A 26925-nucleotide genomic window follows, 5' to 3' on the forward strand; every position below is an offset into this window, starting at 1 on the left:
GCTCAGTGCACTTGTAAAGGCTGCAGTCTATGAGCTGCAAAGAAAATTCAGGTCAGAGAGGCAATGTGCTCAAAATATGTTAACTGATTTACAGTACCACCACAAAATTAAGATTTGGTGAGGATGGCAAAGATGGAAAAGAGGCAAAATGTTATCAGGCTAAGCATGTGAAAGATGAGTAAATGAGAAGGGGAGACCAAATAAAGCAAGCATTAAAAATGAATATCAGGCAGCACTTTGTGATCCTCAGAATATAAAATAATTCCCGGTGGGGCTGACAGAAGCTCCCTCCTGATATACCCAAGCAAAATGGAAAAGCAGCACATTGAAAAGCATTGCTGCCCTGATGGAACAGCTTGACAGGAAGGCTGCTCTCAGTGACAGACAGGTTTCCAAGCCTGGCCCATGAGGGCAGGAATCCAGGCAGGCAGCAGAARCAGACTGTGACACCTTGCAAGCACTTCAGACTCAACATCATATTTACCACGGAGGGGACAACCCCAAGGGTGTTCAGGCTGCTCTGCACTGCAAGGCTGTGGCTCACAGACTCCAGTAGAAGGAGGAGGAATGCACTAAGAGAACATCTGGGCATGTATTGGTATGACTTGCTCATTTGTACAAAACATATGTTTTTTTTATTTCTTTTCTCACTAGCATAGCTTCATTTCTCCAGAGAGTAAACACACACTTTTTATGTTCTTATATTCAGAGACGTGGAGACAGAAACATTCAATGCCTCATTCCAAGCACACAGCAAAGGAGCTCCCCCATGTTCCTACCATCACATACCCACCACATCTCTCTCCAACTGGGGCTTAAGTTCTCTCTAAGCTGTGCCTGTGCAAGGAGAAAGCTCCCAAAGGGAATTGTCACTCTTTGAAAGAACAAAGTGAGATGAGGTTTCACAAAGCTAAGACACACAGTCAATTTAAGGGTACACGGGGTGGTTAAACACCTCCCCTGCTGGAATATCTGACCCGTATTCTACTGCACCTTTTCTCAGATTTGCCTTTCTGCTGGAACTGAGCCTGTCCAGTCTCAGCAATCTGAAAAGTCAGAGGTGGCACTCAGGTCAGCAACCTTTGTGCTGCAACCCCCTCACCCCAGTCACCCACGGTGGAGCAACTGGGGATGGATCTGCCCAGGGTACCCTCCATGAACAGAGGGGTGCAACAGAGTGTTCCTATTTCTGCTGGCCACAGGCAGTGCCTGTGCTACCCACTGTAATTACCCAATAACATCCCTTCCCCTGGAACAGGAGCTAAAGGTTCAAAAATTACTTTCTGCTCTAATAATTAGCTAGCCACAACAACGACAAAATTCAGAGAATATTATTCATCAGCTAATAGTAGGACAAGTTTCGAGTATTTACAGACTGAGAGAGGCTGATCCCCCATCCAAGTGTCAATACTTGAGCTGGGAACGGCAAGGTGAGCAGCAGGCAGTTCAGAGTTGTGCTGGCTGTGAAGGTTCTCCAGGCAAGTGTTGGAACAGATCACAGCCAAATTTAATCCCAAAAAAATAAACAACTTCAGCTCCCACAGTGGCTACACACACTTCAGGAAATGGCTGTATTCTCAAGGGATATTGAAGCAATGYGGTTTGGCTTATTTGGGTTTAAAAATATTCTACCAATAAATTTACTCAAATGTTGTTACAAAAGCCCAGCTACACATCCTGACAAAGCATTGCACGTAAGCCTTCCAATTACATGCATGCCTTCAGCAGATTTAAAAAACAAGTTCCTGAATGTACATAAAATTAATTATATTAGGAGGATAATTGTTTTGGCTTTTTTCACCAGTTTTTGTTATTTATATATACTTTAGAAGCAACAAAGTTTACCAATTAAGAATCAGTTTTCAAAAGTCTTAACATTCCATAATCTGTCAGCCTCCACAACTGAGGAAAAAAGCTCCAGAAAGGAGTCAGTGTCAGAAAATCAGGTATTTTCCTTAACAAAGCAGCTGCTGCCCATTACTTTCAAAGCTGTATTCATGGGGTATTTTTTCCCTTTTCTTTCTGTTCGAATGCAGACTGAAATTAGACTTGTAGGACAGACCCAGACCATCTGCCCAATTCCTAAGAAAACTTCTTCCCTTTGTTTGCCCTAATTAGCATTTTAATCACTCAAACATGTATCTTAAAGCAGCCATGGCACTGCCAGTAACTTTTGTGTTAACTCCCACCCGATGACCAATTCTGTGCTCAAACACAGAGAAAAAGCACAAAGATGCTCCTCAGATCACTGCACGGGTCACTCGGAGATTCTGCTGACAGTGTGGACAGATGGTGCTCATCTCTGTGAAAATCCACACAACCAAAAATCCCCAAACGCTCCCTAGATTACATTTTGTTACATGGTCTGTATGAATTATGTATAAGGATATCCAGAATTATCAGGAGAGCACATATAGAACTGCATATGGTGTGTTTGTGGGTTGGGTATTATTACTGCATTATCTAACAGTGCTTCTGCTTCAACAGGAACCTTTAAGCTGTTGAATGCACTAAGGCAACTGGAAAAATTAAATGGCCTTGGAAAAGTTCAATCTTGGAAATACTTCTTAAATCATAACTGTCTGAACACCCATCAATTGAGATGACTCAAAATCCAGCTACAGGCCTCAGGTTCTGCAGATTGTTATTCCTAGATTTCACTGGCTTAAATGGATGAGATCTGTGTGAGCACTCTGCTAAACAATTTCACTGAACAGAAAAGAAAAAAAATGCTGAATACTTCTGCAAACTCTAATGCACAACTTCACACATTTTTTTTCTTCTTTTTGGTTACTTGACCCACGAACTTGAGTGGTGCAGAAAAATTTAGGATATTYGYATTTCTCTAAATATACTAGAAATCRTATCAACATTCAAGAAAGGAGTAAGTAAACACTAAAACCAGAAAATGACACTACCTTGGTACATTCTAAATAATCCAGAAGTTTATTTTAGTCATAGTCCYTTCAGCTGGCCATGACCAAGGATCCTTTTAGCTGCTCAAAGTTACAGAACATAGCTTATTTCTACAGCCACATTATGTTTTCTCTTTTCCTAACTTGATTACACAGCTGTCATCAAAGAAAGCCACTGATTAAACAGTTTCTCATGAATTTCTCCCTATTATTCCCACCAAGTTTGTAACAATGTTTCCTTGGATAAACTGATCCATAATTGTGTCAATAAAAAACCACTCTAAGGGCAGTTATGTGCATTGACAATGACTGCACAATTTGAAGAGTGTTAAATCCTCATTGCTAAAGTGATGAATGATGTTTTAAAACGAGCTAATCAAAACATTTAGCATAGTTTGTAGTTTGGTTTTTTTTTAACTCTTCCTAGTTTAGGCCAAATCATTGCCTAAATGGTGGCAACCATGGTAAGGGGAACACCAAGGGAGGTGTTGGAGCAAGTGAGGATTAAAAAAAAAATCAAAAATAAAATCAACAAGAATGGGTGTCTTTCATATAACGTCCAATTGTCCAATTTGTGCAGCATTTCCCTAAGCAAAGGAGCTTTCCAACAGTGATCATGTAACAGCTCAGGCTTCAGATTTCTCAGTGTGAATTACTTCCAACTTTGACAATGAACAAACAAAGCGTAAGGAAGAATAGGCTGCAAAGTTATCACTTTGCAAGCATAAAAAAAAATAAAAGTTGTTGCCTTAGATAAACATCCTGGATTTCTTCCATGYTCTTGCTGGAAAAGATGGCAGAACAGGGTCCTTTCTTAACCTCTTGTTATTTGGACTCTCAGCAGAGTGTGCTGGTTAAAAATGGCTTTTCCAGATCGGGCACTGCATMCACTTTACTTCACAACCTGTGCCACTGCTGTGTCCCAGTTAATCATTAAYGCTGAAGGGCTTAGGCAGATGAAGAAAGATCACCCAATGCTAAAAGCCAAGTACTTTTCAGCAGGAAATTCCAGGGGAAATGTGAAAATTTAAGACTTACAAAAATTCTGGGAAAGACATTGTAAGATTCATGCTTTTCAGGAGATCTAAACAACTGCAAGTGTGAAATATTTTGAGCTGTACTGCATAAAACCACTTCAGCCATCAAATTGAGCATACACAAAACCAGTCACAAAACTAACGAAACAAGCATGCATGCAAGCACTGCCTGGAGTACAAAACAGATGCAGCATCTGTGGACAGAGTCATATTTTAGAGCTGAAAAAAAGCTGTTGCAATTAGCACCTATTACTTCAAAACCAAACATACCTATTTTAAAGTAACATATATGCTATTTTGTAATTACAAGTGGAAAAGAAATTACTATTCTTCTTTCTCTCATCCTCACTAACAGAGTAGTTAGAATAACTGGAAAATCAGGAATAGTATTGATCTTTTCTGTAGTTTATTTCCACAATATTAGACACAGCTGAAAGCAATACTCCACCTGCTTTTACTGCTCTGGAAAAAAGCCCTCTGAGTGTCTAAGTGCTCACAAGACTGTGCCTTGCAACAGCAGTGATTGTAAACACCCTCCAGGAGGGCAGAGAGAGCAGATACACCTCAGACCCAGTTCAGAAGGAGAAAATGAAAATGCCATTTACCTGTTTGCAGGTGCCATTCAAAGCAGCAGCACACCTTTAGGCAGGGACTGCTGTTTGCTGCTGARCAGTGATGGGATGTCTACAGTCCTAGGTGGGCTTCATGTTCAGCAGGGGTGTTCAAGAGTGTTAAATCATCATTGCTCAAGCAATGAATGATAGTTGAAAATGAGCTAATCAAAATGTTTAGCACAGTTTGTAGTTTGGTTTTTTTTTTTTTATCTCTTCCTTGTTTAGGCCAAACCTAAATGGTGGCAACTGTACTAAGAGGAACAAGAAGGGAGGTGTTGGAGCAAGTGAGGATTTAAAAAAAAATAAATCAAAAAGCACAGTGAGGGTTTCATGTTCAGCAATGCTCACAGGAGTTGTTTGGATTTTCTAACCCCACACACACAGAACAGGTCACCCATGAGTGGATGGGCTGGCTGGCACCTGGCACCAGGACTGAGCACCTTACACGGGCTCCAGCATCTCCCACACATTGGGAAAACGAGCTGGGACCTCCACAGGAAGCCAGCCAAAAGGGAGGACTAACAACTGAGGCTTACTGCACACCTCAGACAGCCTTCTTCACCCTCCTACTCACCCCCACATCCACCACTGGAGGATCAAACAAATACAACACATTCTGCCTTGTAGTCTAAGGGGAAAAAAATCCTGACTGAAGTAAGATACTTCAAGTCTGCATAAATCACATTCATTTCGAATTTCCCATTYCCAATTTCTTTTCATGACTGTTCATAATGATCTAACAGTGTATCAATTTCCTTGAAAACCAGCACAGTTGGAAGATCTGAGCTGCCATGTACATGAAACGAGACTGCACAGATTTTACACTGTTCAAACATAACATTATCTCCAGTTTGGGTACAAATCAGTTCTGAATTTATAGATGCTACAATTCCCTTCCATTTCATTATTTCCATTCTGGTTTTTTACTCAAAATATTTACCCTTCTGTTTATGACACAGATATAATTTAATAATTTATATTATTAAATATTTCTGATCTATCAGCTGGACATTTTCATGGGCTGCAAGACAAGCAGTGTGCACTGTCAGGATAATTTCCCCCTCAAAATCCATCCTGGGAAAAGTTTACTCCTAGGTTAAGCCCTCTTAGGAGGAAGCAAGAGCTCACTGAAGGGCAGCAGGAGAATGGCCTGAGGGAAGGTCACAGCAACATCAGCCACCCCATGAAGTGTCACCACAGGCAGATTGACCATCCTGTCACCCAGCCTCACAGCATTCCAGAGCAGGGCAGATCAGGCCACTCCAAAAGAGACCTTTCAGCCTAATGGGTCACTCTTTATCTCCACCAGTCTGATAAAATTAGTGCCTTATCTTTGTTACTGTTCTCGCCACCAAAATAACCTGATGCTCACTGTGTCTGCTTCACGCCACTCACAGTATGAAATGTCTCTTGGTGACACAGTCCATGGCACAAAAACCACTACCTTAATAGATGTTTGGAAATCAAGCTGGTCAGAAAAAACTATTGAAGTTTAATCAAAGCATTATGACGGCATCTTCTCATCATATTCATACCAAACCAACAGATGGTCAGAAATCAAAGAATATTTATGAATATTTTCATAATCATACCTTCCCTTTTAAGGATAGGAAACTTCTGCACTACTTGACTTCATGCTTGATGAAATATGAAGACAAATCTTGATTTTGACTTAAACCAGAGTAAATTCTGAGTGGTGTAGAAGAATTTAGGCCCCCAATATCTTCAGAATGGTGATGCCTCACAGAAACACTGGTRCTGCAATGCAATGCTGTGTGGAAAATATCTAAGACAGCACAACCAGCTTGCTTTGAAACTGCAGAGAATTTTAAAACTCTCTTAGAAAGGATGGACTATCAAATTTTGCAGACATTTAATCAAAGGTGAGATATATTTGCATGCTGCTACAGGAGCTCAGTATCTACCTGTGACATACCCTGCCAAGAATGGGGCGTTTCACACTTCWGCAAGTAACATCTTTTCCAAACAGGACTTAAACATCAGGTCTTTATTCTTAAATTGATATTAATCTTCTTGCTGTTAGAAATTTATTAAGTGTGACAAGACAGAAAGAATGCCTAAAATAGGGTTCTTTTAAGACAGATCCAAAAATATGTCTGCCCTTTCTTACATATGTCATCACAACATTACAATTACATGTAATGTTATAATTACACCATGCAGAGATTCATGGGGCAGATAAACTACAGGGCAACAATTTGGATTGCCTTTTGATATGACACAATATTTTAATTACATGACTCATTGCAGCACTTTCAAAGGCAGTTAAATGTGCAGTCTTACAAAGGAGTGGTCATTTTCATGTATCTATTTTCAATGTGAAGTAAAAAGAAAGAAATMACACAGCCTTTTAGAACCTTTTCGTTCACATTTAATTACTAAGAATATACTGTTTGTACTCTAATTTCGTTGACTGCCAAATGTCAGTGCTAATGGATAGCCATAAACACTTACACAGAGACTAATTTGAGTTTCAAGATCTACTCTGTCACAAAATCATGCTCTTCAGGCACAGTTCCAAAAGGTGACCTGTTCCAGAAAAAATGTCTGCTCTCTGAAAAAAACCCCCAAACCTCCAAAATTCTTCACAGTGTTTTTAAAATGTTTATGTTATATATGGAGAGTACAGTTCACCTTGRGTGAGTCTCATTATTTCACAACCARTAAAATGCCARTGGAGTCAAAAGTCACATTTTTAGAAGCAGCAGTGAGTTTGGCTGAGTGGAAAGAGAGGTTAAGGCTAGGTCAGTGACACCTAGTATAGTCACTTACTGCCCTCTTCCTCCCCTCTTAAAAATAAGAAAACCAAACAAATATAGCTTTATATAGCACAGAGGAGGAATTTATTTTAAAAGCTGCACTTAAACCCTCAAAAGAAAAGCAATCCAAAGCATTTTGGGCTGCCATTATGTTCCCAGCCTTTTTCCTTCCAACAGAGAGCTGGTTAGAATTTCTGAATTGCTACAGGTGTCATAAAACARCCTCCAAGGCCACCTTTGCCTCCCTAAACTCAACCAATGCTCATCCTCTCTCATTATAAACCTTTTCCTACACTTTGAGGTGTGTARATTTGTATAGAAGGCTTTGAAACAACACAGTAAATTCAACATTCATACTTACTTCAAGTCTGTTTTCAYTTACTCTAAGGTACATTATTCAGCTCCATAACAGCAATAAAATTAAAAAGCAGAATTCATCACATAATGGAGAGARATTCTATTAGACAAACACAGCTGATCTTTTCAATAATTAAACCATCTTCCTTTTTACACATGACATTTTAATCTGTGAATATGCTGATACCAAAAGTAATACTCACAGTTGCTTATAACTCCCCCAAGTGGGTCRCCCTTGAAATCAAACTCAATATCCATGTATTTTCCCTGTGAAAGCAACAGATTTGAAGATTATAAGTTCTGTTTAAGCAAAACTGCTCAAGACATTGTTTAGGTTAGTTGGTTGAAAGGTTAAAAGAGCGATCTGACAATTTCCTGCCAGAATTTTGAAAACCAGAAAATTATTCAAATCATCTAAGACCTTTATCACAGCCAGGGATTTTTAAGAAMACAGCTTTAATTGGGTCTGTAAAGCACCCCAGGAACGTGCTCGGTTTCTAAGGTTCTGCGAAGGAAACGCACATTATCCAAACTTCCATCGGAGTGCCAAGAACACCAAACAACCAGGTATCACCACGAGCGTTCACTGAAGGCTGCAGGACAGAAATCATCTTGCAGCCAGCCTTTTTCTCAGCAGGAACTCTCCGAGCGTGAATCAGGGCAGCTGAAGGAGCGGCTGGCAGCGATCGCGGGACGTCTGTCCCCGAGCGTGTGCCTGCCTTGTAAAAGTGATGGATTTTTCCCGCTGAACTCTTTCCCTCGTAACTCAGGAGACCAGAGGCAACAATTAACGGGCTGTCACCGCGCGRGCGATCTCAATCCGAGCCGTGCTGGCACAATGTGGGTTTCCTTGACTTCTGCCTGACTTTTCCACATCGCAGAAGATCGCTCTGGTCTTTGCATCTTTTTAATTTATTTGACAAGTGCTTAATGGAGTAACAGCTACATTTTAACAGTGACAAAAYGGACAGAGCCACTCTGGGCAGAAAAGACACTGGCGAGGAAGTGAAGAAAGATAAAAGCTGCTGGTAGTAATTCAACCAAATTCCACCCTCTGGCRCATAAATAGAGGACACTGCTCACTGAGGGTGGTGAGGCACTGRGACAGGCTGCCCAGRGAAGCAGGGCAAGTTCAGGGCTCTGAGCTCCCTGGTGCAGTRGGAGGTGTTCCTGCCCGTGGCAGGGGGTTGGAATGACACACTCTTTAGGGTCCCTTYCATCCCAAACMATTCTATGATTCCATGGCAAAACCAGCACGTTGAAAAGCTTTGTGTTTATACCTCCTTATTCACTGCATTTAGGAAGAGATTGGGTTTTGTTTATTTTTCTATTTTACTTTTTATTACAGAACATAAAAATCCAAGTACTTTACACTGACTCATTCAAAGATAMTTTCTGCTTTACTGGGTATTTTGTWGAGATTGGTTTGACTCTACTTAAACTCTGTTCTCTTGGCTGCCAGATGAGGTAGCTAGACAGGACAGTACTTGCACTATCTTGTTTAAAGTTAATTCAGAGCTGATTCGAATTTCAGAGATAAAAAAAATTAAAGCAGATAATTAAATTTTCATTCCCAAGGACTGGGACAGCTGGGTGTTTCCAAAAGTATTTTTAGCTCTTTGTTTATAAGCAAGGACTTGAAAGGCAAAATAGTTGTTGGTTGCACTTTGTTCTGGAAAGACTTCTCTGCTGTCTCCTTCTCATTTCTGTAGTATGTCATTCTGATAATTACAGTGTTTCTACCCTTTCTATTAAAAAAAAAAAAAAAAACAAAAAAAGTATCTCTACAGGTGCTCCAAATTTTGGCGCTCTCCTTGTGAAAAAGACCCCTTGCTCTATCCACAAGCAGAGGCAACGAGAGCACTCATAAACACGTGGAACAAAATCATCAACTCTTGAAAATCAGAAGGGAAGGGGAGAAAAATCTCCCAAGTGGAAAAAAAAAAAAAGCCTCTCTCCAGTCTCACATTGTCCAACACTTTTACACATTGGCTTTTACTCACAACACACCACTGTCCCAGTGCATTGATCTGCCTTCTCTTGTCTACTTCACACATCTCACGATGTTTCTCTTCTGAACACAAGTGAGCAAATGACTTGTATTCAGCTTTCTGATTTGAGCAGGAGAAACTAGGACGAGTAGTCCCACTTCTAAACCTCTCAACCTTTTTGTTTTTCTAATTGTCAATTCCGATAATTTCACATCCAGTTTCGTGCCAAAAAAAAGCCAGAATTCAACCAGTTGATTATAAAGAATTTAAGCAAAAAAGTAATATTACAAATAGTTTCTATTAAAACTTAAGTTGTAAACACATTTTGAAATGTTATAGAAAGTAAATGGGAACCTAAGGTTGTAATTTTAACCTATTATTAACCTATTTTATTTTTTTAAAAATAAAAGCTATATGAACGGAAAACAAGATCATATGGAAAGATCCAGTTGCCAAGCAGACCCATTACTGGATAYGTGGTCTCTGACACCAAAGCCACCAGTGCCAGAAAATTGAAGAACCCAGCTGCACTGTAGTTATGTTTTCATCCAGTCACAGAYTGTCACATCCTAATTTTGGTTTTCTTTTTTAGCCTCTACTTTGATATTCAATGGAACTCTATGCTCATATCAGAAACCAACAAGATTTCTGACAAGGAAGTCAAAAATCCTTTAAGAGGGAAGACTGATAATGGCCTACTAACACTTTGGGGAAGGAGAACATGCTCCCATGTACAAAATTAAATACTGACTGTTGCTGAAGATGTTTATCTTCTTCAAACACCATGGTCCTCAGATAACTACAAGAAAGCAACCTAAATTATTCATTGTCTCTTTACAGATGCCTTGATGGTTGATACATGGTGAAACAGAAATAGCCAATAGCACAGCATGCTTCTCGAAAAGGAAAGAAGAAAACACTTACAAATCTAGAGGAGTTGTCATTCCTCACAGTTTTGGCATTTCCAAAAGCTGGAAAAAGAGAAAAAYAAATATGACAACCAAATCTATCAGCAAAAAAATATTTAAATACTAAAACCTGTAGGTCTTCTTATATATTTAAAGGAATTACAGACTTCTGAGTAACAATACCCTCTTCATTGTATGGGCATCAGTCCCTGGGAACAGAGTGTGACAGACATGATCACAAATGAGAAAAACCTATAGAAATCCAAAGAAGTTTAGTCTCAACACTTTCCTTGTTTAAAAAAAGCTAAAGAAAAACATACAAGAGGAAATGGTTCCTAAACAAAACTACATCCATATTTAGCATATATCTTTGGRGGTTGAATCAACAAATTCATAATTTTATTACTCAAATAACTTTAAATACAGGAAATATTTCTTCCTCTTCATTTCAGAGGAAGAAATGAATCCTAGTTCCCAGAAGAGGATATGTTAAAAGATGGAGATCAGAAGAAAGGAAATTACATCCTGACATTTAAAAAATTGTTTGCATAGGACAGTTTAACAATTCTTTGAAATGGATTTATTTACACCACTTAAACTCATTCACCCTACTTTAAGCTGAATATTAATCAGCTGAAATAAGTCAGATTTACAATGAGAAYTTGTGTTCAGCTTGACCTAAACTAGCTTTCTGAACAGCTTGGTTTGAATTGCTTTAGCTCAAGTTTTATGACAAYGAAGGTTCTCTGAGAAAGGACTTCCCAGGGCTACATTCAGATGAGCAGCCACAGCTTAGAGCACGGGCAGGGCAAGAACTCAGACTGGAGGACAATTCAAGCTCTAAAACTCCCCCACTGTCCGAGAACATYGAGTCAAACAGGAGTGTCCCCTCCATCATTAGGTACAGCACTCCTGCTTCCAACAGGAGACTTTATTTATCCCAGTATTTATTTACACAGTATATATATTTTTGAAGATCAAGTCAAGTCAATGTTTTTTGGRCAGAAATAAATACATGCCTTTAGGCTTCTACAAACTTGCATGAGTAGACTTATTCTTGACCAAATAACTAGAGCCAAAATGAGAAATTTGTTGATCCTAAAGGCCAGGATAAGTGAAAGAATTGTTTTTAAAATCTTTATGCCCTGCAATAAATCATCTTTTCAACAACCAAATCTCTGAGCTGCATTTTCTTACACATAGTACTGAACACTAGAGTCATTTATAACTGCATGGAGTCAGGCACAAATGTTCCATTATAAAGCATGAGACACATTCCTTGGTTTTCCCTAAAGTTCATTGTTTCTGAAAGGTAATTTACAGAAGCAACTCTAGTTTAAAAAAAAAAAAAATCTCACAAGAGAAATTATGCATATGTAACATTTATGTCATTTTTCTTGCACTGCAGTTTGACTGAAACAGAATGACATAACCAAAGAAAAATAAATCTAACCACAAACGCTTAATTTCTGTATAAAACRTATCTAAGCAGCCAGGCTTGCTCAGTTTTTATTCCTTATGGGATAAGCCAGTGTCCTACCTTCCAAAGAGCTAAACAGGCAGTTACCAGCACATCAAGTAGAACAAATAGTACCTTAAAATGGTAAGGCAATCTTCYTCTTGCATTAAACCAACAAGAAATCAAACACACTGGCAGTCCCTGGGGAACAATCTGGCTTTAGCAAGAAAAGCCTCCTGTACCTACCATGCCATTTCTGTCTATCTCTGAAATCTGCTTCCAGAACAGTGGTAAAACAACGCAGCTGTTCTCTGTGAATCCAGGACAATGGAAGGATGCAATCCCCCCATTCAGCTTTAAGGGGAGCACAGCTGATCATCAAAGAAAGGCTTATGCAGCACTTCTATTATTCTTAGATGTCAACATTTCGTCCTTTCTTTACAAGTCTTTGCTTACATTTTCTGTTTTGCGTACAAAGACCATGTTTTAACCATCCAGTTCCCCATTGCTGTCTGCCCACTTTTTTGCATTCCCTTTCCTGTTTTTAACTTTTCCCTCTGTTCTCACTTGCAGAGTTCTTGTCCCCTATAGACTCCAATTCATCCCATATGAGCAAGGCAATAAACGTGATGCTGAAGCTCAACAGTCTTCACAAACACCACATATGATGTGGCCATAATGCAAAATTGTCTTTTGACAACTGACTTTGTCCCAGCACCACAACAGCTTTGAGAATTCTGGGAAAGACTAAGCCAGGAATCGACACAATAGACCTAAACAAGTCAGAGCTAACCAAGGAACTTCTGAAGGTAATTATTAGACAATGGGACAAAACTGCAAGCTTTGAGGATCATATATCCTATCTCCAGGAAAAAAAAAAGATCCTGTTTTTGGCAGCCAACATACTTAAATTAAAATTACTAATTAAAAAAATACGAGTCTTTTGTGGGAGAGCAGGAAAGGCAGTTGTCAGGAAGACGTGGCCAACAGTCACCAGACTCAGKGAACAGTAAGTCTCAGGGAACAGCAGACATGCATATGGATTGGCTTAGTTTTTTCTAAGATCCATTTCTTCACCCTTTTTTTTTTCCTATAAGAAAAATAATGCCTTACAGAGCTTGTTTGTTTACTGGAGACTATAAGAGTATGATTTGGAAGGAAATGAATCACAGGGACTGAAGTCAAGYCTTTTGATACAGCAAGCATCAGCAAGGCAGGGTTAAGAAAGGGTAAGCCCTCTGAGAGCAGCAGGAGGAGGCTGGGAAGTATGACCTAACTTCCTAAGCTCTTCCTTCATCAGGGAAACCATTTTCTTCTCAAGAAAACCTACACAAAACTGAATAAAATCTTTCAGCTGTATTCACATCTCCTATGGTTACACAACATCATCAGGCACAGCTTTCCAAACCAGCTCAGCGGGAGCACCAGCACACACACAGGTAAAATGCTCGAACATACTCTGTGAGATTCTTACCTTCAAGGACTGGATTTGACTGCAAAAGTTGTTCTTTTACTTGATTAACCTCTGCTCCTTTTCCACACACAGCAGCCACATATGACATGACAAGTTTGCTGGCCTCTGTGGGGGAGAGCCAAATAAAACAGTGATAAGCGTTGGCAAAAAGCCGCAACATTATTTTGCAGCCTAAATCTCTGTCACATTTTCTCAGTGCCAGACAGGAGCTGTGAGCATATTTCTTTTCACTTTTCTTCTACATCATTGCACCATCTGAAAATGCAGAAGGRGCACACCCTGCTATGAAATCCATGCCACTACATCAGCAATCCTCTTGATTTAAACAGCCAGAGCCTCTGCCCAGGCTAAAAAAGCCACCACTGGATAAGGCACATTACCTGCTCCTTTCTCCTTTGGCCTCAGTGAGAGGCATTCTTTAAGGGAAGAACATTATCCCCTGCTGACACACTGGACATGTTTTAATCAAGCCTGAAAATAAACAGGTTCAGGCAGTTTCACAGCACAAAATTCAATCAGTTTATATCAGCAGATACACAAAAAGTGCAAACATACAGCACTTAAACACATGTAATGACAACCTTAAACTACAAGCAACTGAATAACTGCAACATCACATAACCTGCTGCAGTCTGAAAGTATAAACAACAGAGAAAGTGAAGAACCCATTTAAACAATGAAACTATTTTGAAGGTGCTTTCAACAAAGTGTGGAACAATTTGTGGACTCTCAAACCTGGGTTCATATGGGTGTAAAAAATGAATATTAGATAATCCATCCAACCATCTTATGGTTTTGCTGGTCAGGAAAAAGCAGCTGGAAAATTGTTCTGTTTATAAAGATGGTTATGGTTACTATGATGCATATGAACTTTGAGGCAATATGGGTTGATATACAATGTAATTACTAMCAGCTGGAAACCCTGTCAACTCAACACTGGTCATAAAAAAAAAATCATTATATTACATATGTAACAGATCTTCAGAGATCTGTTACAAATTTAAGGCCCTCATTTCAGGAAAAGGCTGACAGATGAGAAGTTATCCTTTGGATTTGGATTTTTTCCTATTTACCCAAATTTGTTTGTTAGCATTATATTACTATTCCATGTTGCAGGGAAAGCTGAGCAGAGCTGCCTCCCAGGAAGCAAGAGAAGAGCCAGAACTATGGGTGTGCTCAGAAGGCTCCCATCTCCTTTATTTGTGCCTCAAACCCAGCTCACATTTTAAAGAATTTGTTCCCTTCAGAGCTTGGAATTACTAAATTATTTAATTTGAGATATTTCCTAAAACCATCAACATCTTGAAGCAGAGCCACTCGATCACTGAGAGAAGCATGCACTAAAGCAGCAAAAAAGCTATTATAATAGTCTACACACAATGACTTCAATACAGCCTTTGAACACCAGCAAAAGAAAATAAAAGCCCTTTCTTTTATTAGGAACTCTATTTGTTCCAAGACATCAGGGAGGGAGTTATCATCCTAACATCTCAAAACATTTAAATACACCTCTCATTCTGGCAGTGCACCATGTTTTCTTGCCCAATGTTACTAAAGCTAAGATTATAAATGTGCAGTGAAACAAGAACCTAATTGGAAATAAACAAAAAGACCCAACAGATGACACTTCAGTTTCAGTTCTTCCAGGGCAAAATGTCAAAAATTCTGGCTACCAAAAATTTAAAACACAGTTATGTAGTGTATCTGTACTAAGAAGTTTGTTTCCTTAGCTCCAGGAAAGCCCGCCCCACTGCATCCCCCTTTTTTTTTTTTAATGAAAGCCTGATTTCTCAGCTCATAGCCCCATTCCAACAACAGTTGTTAAATCAAATGATAGAGAATATCACAGATTCCAAGCTGATTAATGACTTGAATTTCAAACCCTATATTATTTTGTATTTACCTTTATAAAGAAAGAATAATTCATATTATGTCCCATATGGCCACAAAAGTTACAGAACAGTCAAAATATCTACACAAATCTAAATCTACCATTTACATACAGAGAAGATCAACAACTCAACCTCTGATTCACCTTTCAAGTGAATAAATTAATAATATGTGTGCCTCAGTTGCATGATGTGTTTGACAATTCACAGTTCATGAGAAAATCAAGACATTAAACAACACCAATACAGGACTCTTTTCTATGGTCTGAACTTCTACACTCAACCTCAAATAATGATATCAATAAGAACTTGAGGTTTTTTAATACACACTTTTACTGAACACATTTTCACATCATTGAACTGTAAATAAGGATTACATTAAAAGACTTCAAGAACTTTGAACCGGATGCCACTAATCAAAGAGTGCCAGAGAYGAAGCCTACACTTTATATTTTCAGAAAGGTCTTGGAAAGCAGCTTCTTATTGCCCACTTTGAGTCTTGCTCAAAATAAGCACACAAAGCTCCACATATTCTCAGATTCAAAGGAAAAAATTCTCAAATTACTTGGAAACAGATGTATGCCTTCCTACCCGCTGTCTCTTTTGCAAGTCACCTCTGTTTTAAATTGCTATCTTTGAAAATAACTGACTTCTTTCTTTTTTAAGGTTTACCTAAAATGTACTGTAGTTATGCAATCCTCACTTGGTTTCTAACCTTCCAGTTTAAAAACTRGAAGTCGTTTTCAAGGAAATGTCAGCTTTGCCTAAGAAACTCAGCGTTCTGGTACACAAGCCAATCTTAGAACTGCAGCAGAGCACAGTGTGCAAAAAGCTGATAACATTTCCATAGAAATCAGCTACTGTTATTTMTTTTCCTCAGATAAATAGCATAATCCAGTTTTAAATGCATAWRTTTATTGAGAGACAAGTGGAAGTAKCAAGCCTAGAAAACATAGAGCATTCTGTTTTCTATGTCTTCAAGTTTCCCASCAGGAGAACCTAAATGTTTCCTGGCCCTTGCAATGTTCTGTGGCAAGTCAGCATCACTTTGGCACAACTCTGGATAGTGGTGAGGACACTGCATTAACATGAGATGGGACTTCAGCGTGGTGACAGTGTGAAAAAAGAGGATTTTATGTGAGCTCATACCTGCAGCAACAAGTGTGACAGCACTCGCCTTCTGCAATGGCCAGGCACAAAATTACTGATATTTCTCAACCCTTACAGACTCCAAAACCCCTTTGCAAGGCTCTGAACAACGCTGAATGTTTTTTATTAAGATCCAAACTGCTCCTTACCCGTTTTCCCAGCTCCACTTTCTCCTGTAATAAGGATGCATTGGTCTTTATCCTGGTCCCTTAAAGACCTGTAAGCTTCGTCAGACAGAGCAAAGCTGCAAAGAAAGAAAGAGTCAATTGAGATCTAGAAAAAAAAACTCATCAAATTAACAAACAGCAAAAATAATTACCATGTGTCCTTCACACATCTGGGGGAAAAAAAAATGCAACCAAAAAACCAGAACCCTCCAAGTGCTAATGTTCCAGAAGTGGCCAAACATTCACTTTTAGGAATATAAAGAACCACAGAAGCAAAATGGATACTTTTTCTCAGAGGCTTCTTTAGACCTCCTCCAGGAACTAGCAAAGATAATCTTGAAGTTTTCCTAAAGATAGAAAAGCCAAAACAAAATAACAGAAACRTAGCTATCTTTCTTCATTGAACAAAATGTCATATTCTTCATTGAAAAAAAATGTGAATGCATCATCAGGGCATGTTCTGTCTGAAGACATCTCTAAGATAAAGGACACAGAAAACCCTGAGCACTCACAGCACCATAAGCTGCAATTTCTACTCAGTAAGAAGAAATCCCACAACCTTATAGAGCACTAAGCATTTTAAGGCTTTGGGTATAGCTGGAATTGTACATGAATATGCAGAATTATTTCCCTCTAACTGTGCTCTTAACCCTTTATGTGTGATGTCATCTAGTGAAYCTAAAGAATATAGTAAGAACCAACAGACTTCTGTACCAAAAATGTCTTTTCCTGGAGCTCAAAATATCAWGMCCCTGAAACTYCYGGGCTGCCATCTGAATCCAGATGARCTCTGCTGCCATGCAGCAACATATACTTTGGAGAAATGCAGATGTTTTACTTATATTAAATTTTCTTTAGTAGCAATTTGGAGACAGAAAGGATTAAGATTTTCTTCCAACTGCATTTTTCAATTAATGGAATGAAGTACTCTGGAAACTAAGCATTTTCCCCTTGGAAAAATTTAAACAAGTGGTATCTAAAAAAGGACATAAAAGCAAAATCCAAATAAAAAGGCATTACCCAATGAAAAAAAAATATGATATCCAAACACAGCACAGTTTTACAAGAAATAAGCAGCTGTTCAACAGACCAAGCAAGATCTTTGTTACATTACTGCATCTAGTAAAATATTTAGTGTTTTCATGTATTCAGAAGTGGATATTGTTTATTATTTACAGCAAACAAACCATGTATGAAAAACAGAMATGAACTCTCAGGTCAACGTAAGAGGCAGAACCATTGCAGGTTCAGCGCACTTTTTAGAAACTTGATTCTTTATTCTACAGCAGTTCAGGAGCTTTGCATTCAGCTGATAACTCAAAGAGATCAAGTATTTGTTTTGGACAACGTAGCTATATGGTGCTTTTCTTTCGCAGGGAACCACAGCCCCTCTGTGGAAAAGCAAGCTCTTTGTCATGCCACCAGCCTGGGGAAGCAGAAGCAACACAATGCAAGCAGTGAGAGCCACGCAGAGCCTTTTCCAGAGGCTCCTACTGCTGCAGTTCCAAAGCTTCAAATATTAAAACACAAATATACTAAAATTAGTCWGTACTTATTGCTGCCATTGTCCTTTAGCTCCAGACTTCTTTCCCCAAAATGTTTATGAAGAGCAGGATATGCTGTCTGCAATTTATCATCAAGTGTATGTGCCCCATTTCTCTTCCTCACCCCTCACCTGTACCAGACTCATCTCATATTTGCTGTTTGGGGTTTTGGTTTTGTTTGCCTGTTTGGTTTCACGGTCATATCATGCTGCCATCCCAGCCACCCTACAGAAGACCAGGCAGCAAGCGAGGGGCATTCTGCAAGGTTTGGGAAATGGGAAAATGAAACACCTGGCACCCCTTTGGCACCGAGCAATAACAGGGCCTGCCAGGGATGCTCACASCACTGTTCCCCTCTGTGTGTCTGTCCCATCCCCTCTCCAGCAGCACATCTGCCCCTCAGATCCCTGACCCACCCTCTCTGCCTTTCTCCCCAGCCCACTTTGTCCAAGGCACTAAATTACATTTCTTCTCTCWGCACAGATGGCCGGGCCATCCACTTAACACCCGTGATCAAAGGTCATTAACTCCTTTTGATACAAAACCCACCGAACCCAGAGCAAGGCTGATCTCTCAAACCTTAATACTGCTGTTCTGATTGAAGCATTTGAACTCAGTAGTTGAGCTGGAGGTGAAAATGTGTTTATGAGAGAGTAGCAGGCTGTAATGTTTTTAGCATTACAACAAAGTCAGATTGTGATGTGGCCAACATGCTGGAGAACTAGCAAAGAAAATAAAATATTCTGCTACTGCTGAGAGACCATGACACAATTTCTGGCACCCATTTTACTGTTTGGAATCCAAACTACAGTAGCAATAACACTTTACCAGACTCTCTTACAGAACATATTTAGGAAATTAATAATTTTTGTTGAACACTGATGCAGATACACTAGCAATTTGGAAAGTACAACAGCACTCAGAAAAGCTTATTCCAGCACAGATTACCTTCCTTTTTGCAAGAAAAAATTTAAAAGCAACAGGATGAAGATGAAAGAAATAAACTGCACTGAGCATTCATGGGCAGTGTGAGACAAACTTTTAACAATAATGCTGTGAYTACTACAGGTTTGACTGAGGAAACTGTCTTTCAGCAAGATAAGATTCTGAGATGCTTTTCAAATTTTCAGACTGGATGGCTCATTCTGTGCTCCTGTCCTTCAAGCAATCTTGGCCATTAACTGTTTTTTTCACTGTTGAAATAACTTTCTTGGCAGTAGTTTCACACCAGAAAATGAAATCAGCATCTAGCACAGGGAAAGTATTCTCTGTTGATATACTGAGTTACGAGTTAATCAGCTTAGTACCCCATTCATCTTTTCTAAAACACTGAATTTAAGTTTCTCAACAGCCCCTGTCAAAATGTATTTTACTGCTTGATGTATTTATKWWCTCYGCCTGCACTGCATAGTTAAAAACAYCAAATCATGCTTTTTGCCCTTCCTCTGCAGAGAAACTCAGAGTCTAATACTGCAATGAGGTCTCTGAAGTTGGAGAAGAGAGGGGGATTTCATCTAGTTCTGGTTTAATCCAATCTTATCAGAGATGCTTGGCATACACTATCATTTCCTGCAATCTACACAACCCACAAAGACTAACACTCCACCAGGATATCAAATATTATCTACTACAGGCAAAAGAAAAAAGAAGCCAACTCATTTCAAAAGCAGTTTTGCATAAGTATGTTTCAAAAGTGACCCAGCAGAAGTGTTCTAAAATCCACCACTGACGTTTCAACCACTGTTCCAACAACCCAATAGGAGGAGGAATAACCAAGAGTCTATTTAAACAGCTAAGACTCATCTTTCTGGCACTGCATAAAGGGCATTAGCACATTTATGTCAGTCTGAACAAAGATTATTATCTGAAAGAAMAGGATAGATCTATTCAGATGTCATGTTGACTTTCATGACAAAATGTTACACCTCWGAGTCTTTCCTATCTACTACCACCTTTTGTCTTTACAGTAACAGAAAACCAATACAAAAACAAACTTTGGGTCTTTTAGTTAAAACTCTATCTGATAAAAAAAATATAATTTCACGCTACTCTCTATTTGTTAAAAAAATAATTTCATTTAAGGTCATTTAAGTTTAACACATTTTCGTGATTTATAGACCACAAAAAATCTTAGCCTTTTCCTTTTAGCAACATTGAGACATGGCTCTGTAAAGCCAACATTTGCAACTATAGATTCAAACCACATCCCACTCTTCAAGCCACCTCACAATTACAGAGCCCAAGTAAAACTTCAGAATAGTTTAAAAAGCAGTTATAAACCATGTGTTTCAAATTAGCTGATGAGTGTGTCAGCAGTGTCCGTTACCATACCTTATAATAAGCTCTCCTTTGATTTTTAGGTTTTCGTGGAGGAAGATGACATTCTCTTACCACAACAAACACAGAAATATTTACTGGTGTTCTCTTTTAGCTAAGAYTTAAGTATAGAAGCAATTTGAAATCRAAATGCCACCCACACCTAGCTCTGCTTTTTTATAGCACAGCCTGTTCAGCCACAAGCTCCAGATGGCCAGATCCCTCACAAAGTCCTAACCCAAAAACTTAACAAAGGGAAACAGCATAGCCCTCCAAAGGGGATTTCCAAAGGGCTCTGGCTGTTTCCAGCAYCTCTGTGCTTAAACAGAACACTGGGGTCAGAAGAGACAGGAGCACCCACAATTACCAAAGCCATAAAAMCCTCGCTYTTATAGTCAGAAATTCACTTCATARRAGCAGCTTTTCTACCATCTTTTTCCTTTAAGCCAAACTCACCAGGATCAGTATTTGCCAGATCCTGGTACTTCTTTCAGCTATCATTCTCATTCTTCCTTTCATTTTCCTTAGCATTCTCAATTAAAAGTAATTAGTTAATACTATTTTAAATTCTCTCCATTTGCTCTTCTCAGACACTYATAGAGTCAATTCACTTCACCAGCTGTTGCTTTGATTCAGAGATTCTCCCTATTTCTGAATCTCTATTGCTTAATCTTGCCTGTTGGTTGACAACTCGTTTGCTGCTTTCAAAGGAAATTAAGAAAACCTCTTTTTTTGACTGATCCAATTCCTCATGAAGCAGAGCCCTGGTACCAAGGTTCATTTCTGCTCAACCATGTCTAACACACTGGCAGGATGCTAAAAGTCAATGCTTATTAAAAACTCTATACATGATCTATATGTATGATATCTAACAGTCTATATGCTTCTGGTATCTAACGGTATACATGCCAGACTAAAAAGAAGAGCAGTAATATGTAAATTGTACATGCACCTTTAATATAAATACAAAATTAAATTTTATTTATTTATTTATTTCAAGTTCAGTTAAGAGCATAGTTTAATTTCCTTCCTTCTCTTTCTGAATGCATAAAAGTGCTCAATAGCAGGGTAACAGCRAACAAATTACTTCTTTCTCTCATGACATGCAGAGGAAAAACATCAGGATTACAGTTTGTTTCAGCGTAAAAATTCTAACGACTTGAGCTAAGAAGAGTAAAAGCAGGTTTTATAGAGTGCTTTGAGGCTTTATGTTGTAAATCATCACTATTTGCTATATATATTCCCCCACCAATTGAAGCTCAGTGGAAAATCCACCATTCAGAAAAACAACTGTAAGAGATTATTTATAGTATTAGCTCATAGTGCAAATCATTTAATTGCCCTGAGGATAAAAAGTGTTCTCCCATTTTCCGCAATTACAAACTGTCTCATGTTCAGCACTTTGACACACTTGAAAAGAAAAGGTTGATTAGCCTACCAGTGGAGTGAATAAAGTAACAGCTGAATGGATGGAGCATCAGCAAGGATAGACCTTCACGAGCAAGCAGCTGCTCTTTCAAAAATGCCAATCAGGAAAAAAAAAAAAAATTTAAACACTAGGATAAAGAGGTGTGCTAAGACAGATGGAAAGCCTTTGCTCCTATTCATATCTTCCWTTTTTATTTTCCTGGTGAGCCCAGAAACCTGTTTAATCAACACTGTGTGGTAATACACACAGCAGACGGGAACCTCCTGCACAGGCCTCCCCACTTGGTTATTCACGTGAGCCACTGTGATGTTATTAAATGCAGAATAAAGCCCAAAGCTGTGCAAATCAGCCCATTTGATTTGTAAGAAGCAGCCTTAATTTGCAGAAGGGAAGGCACAGAGAAAYAGAGAGAGGGAAGAGGACAAAGCCACTCTTGCTTTTCAAGARTAAAACACTTCACTACACAGGCTGATATTAAGCCAGAGACATTTATTTTCTGGTAGGCTGGTAATATAATACGCCCTCTGATTGTCATATATACACTGCAGGATTAGCAGAAGACTTGTCTCAGTCCAGTAATCTGAGGTCTGTACAAAAAGAAAAAAAGTTCTTGCTGAAAATCTTGTCTTTCTCAGACTGAAGCAGATTTAGACATATTTAATGGACTTCAACTCAAACCTCTCTACAGAGTGGTATAGACAATGCTTCTTCCCAAAATACTGTGCCTGTACAACCTCTCAGCTCACCAAAGCCTCTTCCTTCTCACAGGATGGCACACATTTCTACTCTAAGGAAGACTTCATCAGTTTTGATCACTTCTTTTTACTGTAAGCAATATTTTTTTTTTTTTAAACAACAGTGATCTTTCCCCAGCACTGTACAGAAAAAAAACCCACAGCCATTGATTTTCTGCCTATTTCAACAACATCTAAGGCATCTTGTTAGAGCTCACATTAATATGATGGAAAACAAGAAGGGATGGCTCGTGACTTAGTCTGCCCAAAGAAGGGAATTAAAATAGCAAACTCCTGTSTGGAACAGGTTTGTGCTGGCTGAAGTGAAGATGCACATAAATCAAGGCAGGGCAGGGAAGGGAAGCAAGTATCTCCCTGCTTTTCACAAGAGCAGCCTGGCTTGGATTCCTCCTTGGCCAGTCCCATTTTCCTTGAAATGACAACAGCCAGCTGGATGGCACATAACCATCACCTCCTCACCTATACTAACACTCATCCTGTGGGACCAGCACAAACCAGCAACTCCCAGTTGCACAGCATTCATCAGATGAGTCTGTARCCCAAATAATYTCTCACCCCAAATGCCAGRCTGCATTACCCAAGGCAGACAACCAGCTCCTACATGGTGACACGAGGGGACACAGGCCTCTCACAGACCTACACCAACTCAGTCTGCTGTCACACACACCGCAAAGATTTCAAGCTTCTTGATGGAAAAGGCATTTTTGTTTACAAAATCAATAATTTCATTGGGCTACAGTATCTTTGAAGGTAAATACAGGAAGTGTTTGCTATTATTTTATCAAAAATCAGATTTAATTAGATGTTTATTTGCTCAGATGAATCAGCAATTGCATGCTTGATTTAATGACTGCCTAAGCCAGCCAAGCCYTACACCCTGTGTTTCTACTGCAAAACTACAGGCTGAAGTTTCCTGGGACCCATATTCTGCATCAGAAGCTGCAGGTTTTTCCTTGAACTGCCATCCTGACTGCAGTACAGGAATTTGTGGATGCCAGGGGGGAAGCAGCTTCATGGCACAGCAGAAATGCTGATGGCAAGGTCTTCTGAAGCTTTGCAGTCCCCGAGGCTGGGCTTGTAAAATTTGGAATTTATTCCACCTCCCTAGTTCAAATGGAGCAGCAAGGGGTCAGACAGCTGAACAGTAAGGGAAGAGGGGCAAACTGATTTGCCATGCTTGGCTTCTGTCAGAGTTTAACTAGAGGGCACAAAATTATTTAAAATCCTGGTTTACTGATTCATCTCCGCAGTAGCAGATTTGAATTGCACTTCTGAGCTCTTGCATATGWGTGGGGATGAAGGGCTGGTGGGACAGAGAGGAAAAAGGGAGCAGGAGAAATCATTTCCTTTCTGCAGTGAAATATATAGACTCTCAGTAATTTTACAGAAAATTGAATTAGTTGCTGTACTTAATATAGAATTTGTCTGAAACACAGGGAATTTCACTGGTCAAACACATGTGTTCAGTTCATGTCAGCCTTGACCAAATTCTACATTAAAGAAATCTTTTTCTGCAGAACAAGAAATGCTTTGATTATGCTGCTACACCGTGAGAATAGCATGCTATCAGTAAACTCCTCCAATAAAACTAATTCATCTTGTCTTCGCTGCCTACAAGGAGTATGTCTTCCATCAAAGTAAAACAATGCAAAACAATTATTCCTCATTTTTAAAACACAGCTAGTGGTTAAAAAGGGGTCCTTTCAATTATTCATAGCTAATTCAGAAATAACAAGCCCAGAGTAAAAGTTAAGAGAGATACTCAGAAGACAAGACTCTATAATCCTTTTAAAGGAACAATGATCATCATAACTTAGCTCTTGCTATACACACAGGAATATACTCTTAGTTACTTTTCTCCTTTTTAAAAATGTATTATTTAAGTAGTATGTGTCTTTGGAACTTACACTGTGTGCTTGTCCCAGTAAATGGCAGAGCTCTGATCTATTCAAAAACGCCAGTGACTTCTTGGTCTTGGAAATGAAACTGCAATAGGGCTGTGCTGGTTGTGGGGTTTTCCTGGGGCAGAGAACTGCTCTTTTGGTTTCACATGAAAAAGTGTTTTGCAAATAGTGTTCCACGTCTCTGTCTCAAAAAAAACATGCTTCTGCTCAGCAAATAAAAAAATCCTGCTTTTTGCAGCCCTAGGAAGCATCCTGAAGTCAGAAGGCAGAAATAAGTAATTTCCTGCTGATGCAGTGACAGCAGAGATAGAGCAAGTCAAGTTTTGGAACCATGCAGWGTTTATTGATATCATGTGTTCAGCAGGGAGACTTCTCTCACTGCAAATAATGTTATTGCAGAACTATCAGTGCTTTYCAAACAAATTTGTTCTACTTTGCTAACTGACAAGTGAAAAATAAATTTATTTTTTAAATTTGAATTTATTTTAAAATAAATTTTTAAAGTAAAGAAACATGTTCCAGTGCTAAGGCAGAGAAAAAAAAGTGAAGAGAGGTGCAGTGCATAGAAAGAGACATGTTTGAAAAGGCAGTTCACAGGACAATGATCCAGCACAACTAAACTCCAGTGTGCAGCACATACCTACAATATCCCATGTAAAAAGATAATCAAGGAGTGAGTTCACTGCTCTGTCTGGTGAGACAGGTAATSAGATACCTGTCAGCCATGCATTAGTGCAACACACTGCAGTGGAATGCAACAGTTTGCCAGCAGGAAAAAATACCAAGCACTCCACCAAATTCRTATCATGGTACTGGAGAAATAGAATCAGAGAAYCAYAGGATGGTTTGGGTTGGAAGGGACCTTAAAGATYAACCARTTCCARCCCCTCTGCCATGGGCAGGGACAYCTTTGCTAGACCYGGTTGCTTCAAACCCCATCCAGCCTGGCCTTGAACACTTCCAGGAGTGGGGCAGCCACAGCTTCTCTGGGCAACTGTTCACTCTCTCACCACCCTCACAGTGAAGAATTTCTTCCTGATGGCCAACCTAACCCTACTAAAACCCTACTCTCAGCTTGAAGTCAGTTCCTGTTGAACTGTCACTTCACGCTCTTGTCAAAAGTCCCTCTCCATCTTCCTCACAGAAAAGACTTCCTTGTTCAGCTACTGGAAGGCCATAATTATGCCACTCCAAAGCTGAACAATCCCAACTCTCTCAGCCTTTCCTCACATGAGACTTTCTCCATCCCTCTGATAACCTGGACTCTTTCCAACAGCTCCATGTCCTTCCTGTGCTGAGGAGCCCAGAGCTGGACACAGCAGTGCAGGTGGAGTCTCACCAGGGCAGAGTAGAGGAGCCATAGGAGTATTCTCACCCCCTCAGAGCATTTGCAAGCTAAAGTAAGCTGCTAATCACCAGATTTGAAATCCAGGTTCTGTAACAAAAGTGAGAATGCAGCTGCCCGCAGGTTTGTCAGAGGAAACAGAACTGCAAATAAAAGTAATTCACTTATCTGGAAAACATCGGAAAGGCAATGTCAACACTATGTAATTACATAGTTATGCTGCTACTCTACTCAGAGGTGTTACTGAATCCYTTTTGATTTTGCAAGTAACTCTCAAGTTCTCTTAACAAACCATGCAGTTTCTTAAGTCAAGGAGYCTTACGCAACTTAATTCCTGCCTCCATCTCTCTTTTCCAAATAAAGTTCCTGCCATGAACTCCTGGACAAAGTAGGTACTACGGCTTATCTGAGCTTCTGAGAGCTTGTTAGCTCAGGTACAACATTGAGCTAACATGTCTGTCTGGTCTATTCAATGGCATTTGCTCAAGTTTGTGAATGAGATGTGGATATATGTCCAAAATGATCCTTCCATGAATGGTCAAAGCAAGAAAAGCCTCCTTCAGACTGCTCAAACACAAGGCTCCAGYTCAGCCCATGTGGAACATTTCCAGCAACAATTCATTCCATCTACATCCTTGGTTGGAATGCTGGTGCTCAAGGAGGATGTCAGCTGCACACATTTGTTTTCATCCTCACTACATCCTCACTARGAATCATCTTGGAGCAATTAAGATCAGTTGCCATATGAACTCCACAAGGTTTAACAACTAAAAATCATTTCTGCAGCAARTAAAATGGAAACTGTGCATACRAGAAAAATGCAGATTTAAAMTAATTTACTGAAATGACCACAATTAAACCATCTTTGTAGTTCAGACCTCTGTTTGTAAAC

At 39.3% G+C, this 26925-nt stretch overlaps 1 protein-coding gene across 3 annotated transcripts in view; it reads right to left on the reverse strand.

Annotated features, from left to right (window-relative positions):
• MYO1B (myosin IB) overlaps positions 1-26925 on the reverse strand; it is a 103144-nt gene that overhangs the window by 40696 nt on the left and 35523 nt on the right. For all 3 annotated transcript variants that reach the window (XM_057374121.1, XM_057374120.1, XM_057374119.1), the window contains exons 4-7: positions 16723-16817; positions 13536-13640; positions 10619-10665; positions 7907-7970 (exon numbers count right to left, since the gene is read on the reverse strand). In XM_057374121.1, the coding sequence (XP_057230104.1) occupies positions 7907-7970; positions 10619-10665; positions 13536-13640; positions 16723-16817 (311 nt within the window). The remainder of the gene's footprint in view (positions 1-7906; positions 7971-10618; positions 10666-13535; positions 13641-16722; positions 16818-26925) is intronic.

Source organism: Malurus melanocephalus, unplaced genomic scaffold (assembly GCF_030028575.1).
Source record: "Malurus melanocephalus ecotype Western Australia unplaced genomic scaffold, MMel_1.1 scaffold_216, whole genome shotgun sequence".
Classification (NCBI taxonomy): Eukaryota; Metazoa; Chordata; class Aves; order Passeriformes; family Maluridae; genus Malurus; species Malurus melanocephalus.